General features: G+C 35.1%; 1 protein-coding gene across 2 annotated transcripts in view; it reads left to right on the top strand.

Moving 5' to 3' along the window:
- The first annotated feature begins 5788 nt into the window (after positions 1-5788).
- The window catches only part of OLFM3 (olfactomedin 3), a 179577-nt gene continuing 176864 nt past the window's right edge, over positions 5789-8501 (top strand). For both annotated transcript variants that reach the window (XM_033093782.1, XM_033093777.1), the window contains exon 1: positions 5789-6271. In XM_033093782.1, the coding sequence (XP_032949673.1) occupies positions 6203-6271 (69 nt within the window). In that variant the 5' untranslated portion in view covers positions 5789-6202. The remainder of the gene's footprint in view (positions 6272-8501) is intronic.

The following is an 8501-nucleotide window of genomic DNA, read 5'->3' as shown; positions in this document are numbered from 1 at the left end:
AAATCTTATCTTGCATAATTTCCTTTGATATCTCTGCTTCCCTTACTTTATACAGCATCCTTAATTTTTTCATATTCTTTATATTTAAGAGGATTGCTAGAAAGAGAAGCAATGAACGCATATATTCAGTCTGCCATCTTGAACTATACTTCTATAATTATTTTCCATTGTAAATATACATAAACAGAAAAATATATAACAAATCAAAATATACATGATGTTTTGAATAATTAGGCATTTTGAATTATTTCATTTTAATCTTTACTAGACAACTGGAGAATCCTTGCAGTTTCTGCCTAGGTCTTTTAGAATTCTAGTTATTGGGCTGTTTCTTCGGAACCTAGCTGCCATGCTATAAGAAACAAGCCACATAGAGTGAGGACATAAAGGTGACCTAGTCAGCAATTCCCCCTGAGCAGCTAACTGACAATCAGTGTCACCTGCAGCCATGTGAGTGAGCCATTTTGGATATCTAGCCAAATCTAGCTGTGAGATGACTCTAGTCTCCATCTGACTGAGACTGCATAAGAAACCTCAAGGGAGAATTATCACAGAACCATGATAGTTAATGTCTTTGTTTGAAACTTTATAATCAAGTGAAAAAGACACATCAGTAGATTCTAATAATCAAGTACAATAAATATATAATGATAAAAGTATACGTAAGATTTTGTGAAAACAAAAAATAAAAAAACGAGAAGAGAAACTTTGAGGGAGGGTAGTGGGGGCCTAGGAAAGAAATTCTAGATGAGATGACATTTAAAATGAAACTTAAAGACAGAACAAAAATTGTTCAGGCAAAAGAAAAACTATTAATGACAAAGGAAAATGGTGTTAAGGGAACTACAAGCATTAAAACTTTACTGGATTCAAATTTTTGGGAGACAATGGTTAGAAATGAGACTGGAGAGGAAGGCAAGGAGCCATGTCATGAAAGGCCGTGGATAAGCCAGTTTAAGGAGTTCACAGTTGAACACACAGAAGAGAGGGAGACATTGAGGACCTTTAATTTAAGAAACAACATGGCCAAACTAGTATTCAACCCAACCATCTCAGGTCCTGTGTTAATTATAAATTGTAGGTTGAAAAGTAGAAGTAAAAGAAAAACTGGTGGTAAGGCCAGGAGAAAACAAAAACAAAAACATTGTAATAATTCAAAGGATATAAAATGAGATTCTCATCTAGCTATATGTGGAGAAGTGGACAGATTTAGAGATATTATAGAGAAAAAAATTAACAGAATTGTTGATGGATTGAATCCAGGGATAAAGATGAAGAGGAAATCAAGTGGTGACTTCCATGTTTCTTGCTTAGGGATGGAGAAAAACATTGTGCTACAAACTAATATGATTGAGAAAAAATATTGGTTTGAAATATTGAGCTTGAGGCACCTGTAAGAAATTAAGTACCTCTAGGAAAACTTGGGAATATAAATATGCATGAAGGAATTAGGGTTGGAATTCACTCATTCATTCATTCATTAAATCATTATTGATTAAGTGACTATGAGGTGCCAAGCACTATGTTAGGTAATTAGATTAGAGCAGAACAGCAAACATCCTCCTGGGGAATACATTCTAATAAAGGAGACAGGAAGTAAGTAACCAACCTAATTAAAAATAATAAATAAATAGAGAATCATTGGGGGCTTATTTTAGATAAGGTAGTTAAGAGAGGTAGGGGATCTAGATGGACATGGCTTAAAAGCAACTGAGGGAGAAAAGTCACCTCAAATGAGAAGACGACAAAAAATGAAAGTTAGGCAGTACACAGACAGGTCACAGACAGAAAAGGGATCAAAGACTCTTTGTTTATACAATAAAAGGTAAACATTTTGTCAGGGTTTGTATAATCTGCTGGATAATTCTTTTTATTTTTCTAAAATAACTAAGTCCATCAATGACAAATGAGAGATGAAAATCAAAGGCGGTAACAGCATTTTTAACATAATGGAACATCCCTGGAATGTTGGAGCCAGCATAACATGTATGAAAAAAGCATATCATACAGTCTCTTATCAAAAAAAAAGACTAACATAAAAGTCAGCTAAAATATAATTCATTATATAATGAATTCATTATATAATTCATTATTACTATTGTAATACTGGGCATAAATATTTAAAAAGTTACATTCTTTGTTCTAAGTGTTGCATATGTACACCATATCATATAAGCTTATTTTGATGCATGCTTCTGTAGATACTACTGGCTAAAATTTGGGTAGTACTTTATAAATTTCAAAGCAATTTTGTACCCATTGTAAGCATAGAAAGCTAAATTTAATTAGACCCATTAATGTCAAATATGTTCTCATGCATGTTTTGGAACATGCAATATTTCTAAATTTATCTTTTTTTCCATTTTGTTCTAGTTCCAGTCACTATGAAGTTATAGTAACCAATCTGAAGTGACCGCGAAAACAGAAGTAGATACAATTTTGCCTTTTTACAATAGAACTCTTTTGAATAGCTTATGTAGAACACAAGCTACAAAGAGCTTCATGGACTTTTTTTCTTACAAGGATAAATGCTGTGTAAATTGCTATGTACAGATAAGATATGATATGGTCTACAATGTCATCAAATTGATAGTACGGAAATATATTATAAAAGAGCTTTACTACAAAATAAATGACTAACTAAACACTGCCAGAATTATGTTTGGGAAAAACTATGCAAGTTTATTTTTTTAAAGAGAGATAGAGGGAGTTTTAGGGTATTGGTGAATTTGTGTTGTTTAGTTACAGATTTTGTTTTTCACTGCCATGTTCAATAGAGTTTTGGTTTATTACTAAACTTGATCCTTCTCTACAAATCACTAAGCTTCTCTTTGGCAAGTAAGTTGCACATATGCTAAGATCATGAGTTTCCATTGTAACATGATTACCATGCATTGCTTACTTCTGTGTCTTTAAGTATTATTATCACCTTCTATCACATTTCTCTGTCAGACTTCAGAGAATTTGTCTTCTTATTAACTCCTCGTTACAAATGATCTTTCAGTGCCATGTAATATAGGAAAATGGAGAGTTAAAGGGAAAAATTTGTCCATATAGGAATTTCGGTCCAAGTATTAATATTGTGAGCCATGTATGAGATCAGAATAAATTTTATCCCAGATAAAAATTACCGTCATTGAAAGAATAGCTGTTGATCTTGAGGTGATAAAATTGATATGATTATGCTTTTATATTACTTTTTGTGTATCTGTTCAATATACCGTGCTTCCCCAAAAAATAAGACCTAGCTGAACAATCATCTCTAAAGCATCTTTTGGAGCAAAAATTAATATAAGACCCAGTATTATATTGTATTATATTATATTATATTATATTATACCCAGTCTTATAGTAAAATAAAACTGGGTCTTATATTAATTTTTGCTCCAAAAGACGCATTAGAGCTGATTGTCCGGCTAGGTCTTATTTTCAGGGAAACATGGTAGCTTTCTGTACTCAAATAAGCATGCTGATTTGCCTGTTGAGAGGGAGATGGAAAAAGATGGTAGAAGACATTCTGAGAAGAGAGAAAAGTAGTATGATGTGTAAAAACAATCATACTACTATATTGTATTTAGTATGAAGGTCAGACAACTAAGTTCGCGAACTCATCCTAAAAAAAGTGCTACATACTTTAGTGCTGATCGACTCCAGCACCTAGCCTACCAGTCAAAGCAATTTTGGAACTCTTTTTTCTGAAATAGCTATCAGAGTTGTCGTTGTATTACCCTTGATGTCCTGAATGTCATCAAAATGTTTTCCTTTCAATATTTCCTTTATCTTTGGGTAAAGAAAGAAGTCATTGGGGGCCAGATTGGTGAGTAGGGAGGGTGTTCCAATGCAGTTATTTGTTTACTGGCTAAAAACTCCCACTCAGACAGTGCTGGGTGAACTGGTGCTTTGTCGTGATGCAAGAGCCATGAATTGTTGGTGACAAGTTCAGGTCGTCTAACTTTCTAACGCAGCCTTTTCAGCACTTCCAAATAGCAAGCTTGGTTAACAGTTTGTCCAGTTGGTACAATTTCATAATGAATAATCCCTCAGGTTAGCAACATCATTGCAACAAGTTCATTGACTTAATTGTGAGACCTCTTACAGGTAATAAAAATGCACTATTATAATCACCCAGCTACCACACCTGTACAAAATCATTTTCAAACTGTGCAATGATTTGAAAATGAGTGCACAATAAAATTTCCAACAATTTGTAGGGATGAATCATGAAAAATATTCTAAGTTGATTTATCATTCACAGATAGATAATTCATTCAAGAAACAAATGCAAAAAAGGTTTTTTGAGTTAGCATCATATATGCTCTAGAAAGTTATCCCAAAGGGTGTCAGACATAACTCTGCAGTTTTATCTATTATCTGAAAAGAAAATACTTGTTTTCTGCTTCTGCTAGGAACTGATGGGAATTTCCAACTGTGGTTATAATTGCTAGGGTACCATTAAACTAACAGTCCCCAAATAATTCCACCTTCTTTCTGTTATTCTGCCATCGATTTTTTTTATATATGATCTACCTCTTCAAAAGGAATTTTCAAATTTATTTTTTCTTCTCATTTATGTTTTCATAGGGAAAAAAAAGTTCTCAAGTAATTATGTTCACATGCAAACATATTCATAACATCAGGATAAAAATAGATGCAATATGATGCAAATCCTTGGCAATTATAATTTTCAAAAGTATTTGAATCTTAATTTGAAATTTTTTTGTATTAAAAATAGGAAGTTTTTAGGAAAAGACTGGTGGAGTATGTGTCTGATATCTCAAACAATTTATCTTCTTTTTAATATGGAAGCAATGTTTATACCTCTAGTTCACATATTTTAATCCTTAGGAAATATCATTTCTAGAAAAATCAACAGAAGACAAAACTCAAAGAGTATTAAAGGCATAACTGTATAAAAAGGAGTTTTCAGGGTAGTTGCCAACTCTTTCTCACCTTTTTATCTTATGGAGAACACACGTTTTCCAGCTTCAAAGAAATGATGTTGCTTGATTATAGTTAAACGATGCCGGGTGGATGAGACCATTAGTTTGTCATGTACTCTTTCTTTGCTCTTGTGAGGCAGCTATTCTCTCTCTCTCTCTCTCTCTCTCTCTCTCTCTCTCTCTCTCTCTCTCTCTCTCTCTCTCTCTCTCTCTCTCTCTCCTCCAGAAAACAGAAGTATTTGGAAACTTGGAATAATCACATTTCTCATCCCACTGTCCATCCATCACTGAATTCCTCCTCAGGCATAAACAGGAGTCAGATTGACAGGGAAATTATATTTCTGGGTATCACTGTGGGTGGGGGGGATAGATTTAAGCTGTGGGGAATCACTAATGGAATATCCAATTTACAAGAAAAAGAGAAAGCCTCTTTATTTATTTATGCATAGAATTTTCTGATTATCAAAAGCCCTAGACAGATAAATATACATTAATACCTAGCCAAATAGATTATTTCAATGGACTATTCATAAATGACAGTGTATATATGCATATATAACAGCCACAAACTTTGTTCCTTGGACAGAAAATACACATTGATAGTTTGCACTGCAAACTTTGTTTAAAGGACTAAATATGATATCAAATCTTCTGTCAATGACAGCAGAAGGTTCCAGGCACTATTTGTTTCATAATCTTGTATCTAGCTGACTCTTTACGTCCCTGCAGCTCAAGTTGCCAGCAAATGCTGAACTGGATGGAGCAGGAGAGTAATCCTTGTTTGGTTAACAAATTCCCGGCAAAATATCCCCCCAAACCCCCAGGAGCTGTAGTGATGTCATATCCGTTGTCCAGGTCTCCACACCTCTCTCAGCGGTTACTCCCTTTATCTTTCTCTTGGGTCAAAACTTTTGAGGTGGACTGGCTAGAAAGCAGCAGAAGAGAGCGTAAACTGGGGCGCACAGGTCGGAGGAGCTTCAGCACCTCGGTCAGCACCCACTGCAACCGAACCCACCCTGGAGCTCGCGTACTCCCAGCTCTGAGAATGCCTGCGGAATGATCGCCCCCCAGGGCGGCTGCCGCTGCTGCCGCTACTGCTACCGCTGCTGCCGCTACTGCTACAGCTCCTGCCACACCGCCTCTGTCTCCACGCTGTTCTGACTGGCAGACAGAAAGTGCAACTGACGAGGGAAAGGTCTCTGCAGTGAGAGTGGAGTGGCTACATAAAAGAGAGTAAAGAAGGAGCAAAAACCCAGATCAGAATGCAGGCGACGTCCAACCTACTGAATCTCCTGCTGCTGTCTTTGCTTGCTGGATTAGATCCTTCAAAGGTATGGGCAATATTTTAACTCTTGTTTGAAATAATGTGCAATATGAAACAAACCGACCAAAAATGCAAATAAATATGCCCCCCAAACGGCACGAAAGACTGCTCTTCCAGCTATCTTGTGGTGCCTGGCTTATTCCTACCGCTTGGGAGATAAGGTGAACTACCAGAGGAATAGCTCCTCAAGGTAGAGTCCTGGACAGACGGGGGAGTGGGGGGAGGGACCAGGAGCGAATATAATGTGTATAGGCAGCGAGCAATGCGGCCCTCTGGGGAATTGAGCTTATTCTGTATCAAGTGCTTAATGTGCTTTTCTGAAGTCGGACGGGTAATGCAAAGGAGTTAGCAGCTGAAGCAATGCAATTTGGAAACATGCATTAGGAGATAATGAACCGTTTCTTTGTTGAAAGCAGAGAAGGATTTTCCTGCGATAGTCAGTAATACTCCCATCGCAGACGTACTGCAGTTTGTGTCCAAAAACATTTCGGATGCTGCTTGTAACACACACGGCAGAGAGGCAGAGCTACACTCTCTGCCATGGCTGAGAGGCGTTGGTGAAAGAAGCTTGTGTTTATTTGCTTCTTTCTTTTCATTAAGGAAATTAGGGGGCACTGAGGAAGTTCTGATAACCAGTGTTAAGAAACAGGAAGTGAGAATCCTATCAAATGAGAAGGGCAATAGAAAGGATGAGGTGTCTCATAGCTGTTGAACTCTGAAAATTATCCAGTACTGGCAACTAAATAAACGCTAAGCTCTTTTTATAAAAAGGCAGAAAGATAAGGAGAAATATTTTTAGCTATGTATGAGCAAAGTCTTGATGATAAAGTAAGATAATTGGAAGCTTCAGCATTCTAAGAAAATCATAATTATCTGGAAAAAGAGATAGGGCATATCGTAAAAAGAGTAAGAGGCAATTTAAAAATATGTATTTTAGTTATTTAACTGGTCAAGAGCAATTTGACACAACAGGAAAAATGATGCCATGTTACTAACCCATTTAAAGCTGTATTTTGGAATATTGTAAAGTTATTTTCAAAGATTTACATCATCTGTGTGGTGAAGAGAAATTAAGTTTATTTTCATAATTGAATAGAACTAATTAAGATGTAACCAAGCATAATCTAATATTGTGGCTGACTGAACATGTCTAGGCCTAATATAGTATATAGTGAAAACTTAGAATCATGTCATATATAATCGTAATTATTTCTGTGTACTTTTCTTTAGAGAGACCTGAGGAGAATAAAATCATTCTATTTTAAAGCAATAGTTGTACTGATATTGTCACTGTGAAATCTTCATACAGTGTGTGAAAGACATTTTAATGATATTAATGGAATATTTTACATACTAAGTGATAGCTTTAAAGCATTTTACATCTAGGTACAAATGTTGATTATGTTTTTATGTTTTTTAAATCTTTCTTTTCTTCTTGCCTCTGGATCTATAGTGACACATTCCACTGTCACTTTCATCATATTACGTTGGTTAAAACTTTTAAACATATTCCATTAGGTACCTCGTTTGGTATATCCTAGGTAAAACATTTTATTAAATAAACCTAATTACCGAGTTATTGCAAAAACAAATCACTTGACTCAAAGTGAGTTTTGTCATCCTTTAAAATGAATTCAGAAATACAGAGCTTTACTAACAATTGCATGTGTGATTTGTCTGATATCTTTAATGCATAAATATCTTCACTTCTTGTACTCTATTCTTTCCAAATTAAATATATATAAACAAAGAAGAGCTTCTGTTAAATACTGAGATAAATCCCCCAAATAATTGAACCATTTTTAGTCAACATGAACTTTTCTAGTATTGACAAGTTTATTTCTGGGTATTCAACAATATAAAACTTTTCTTCAGACTTAATTGGCTTTTTGGTACAACTGAACTGAGAAATTCAGGGGAGGAAGACATACATTAAGTTTCCAAACTTCCCTTTTCAGCTTCTAGATACTGCATTACTGTGTGCAAAGAACAGATGATGGTAACTTGTTCTGTACCACATATGACATTATGGAGAATACTAATATGTTCATAGCAAATGATTTTAATGTTGCAAAAAGTTTTTGGACTGGTAGACAAAATATTGCTTTAAAAATTAAATAAAAAGTACTTTCGAATGTTTTATCAAATTAGTATTGATCACCAAACTATATCGCCCCTCAATCACAAATGGCACCATTCAATTCTCAAAATAATTGACACTTAGGTTATAAACTTGG

The sequence above is a fragment of the Rhinolophus ferrumequinum genome, chromosome 22 (genome assembly GCF_004115265.2).
Source record: "Rhinolophus ferrumequinum isolate MPI-CBG mRhiFer1 chromosome 22, mRhiFer1_v1.p, whole genome shotgun sequence".
Lineage (NCBI taxonomy): Eukaryota > Metazoa > Chordata > Mammalia > Chiroptera > Rhinolophidae > Rhinolophus > Rhinolophus ferrumequinum.
Note: the sequence above shows the minus strand (reverse complement) of the source record. Positions and strands in the feature narration are given on the sequence as shown.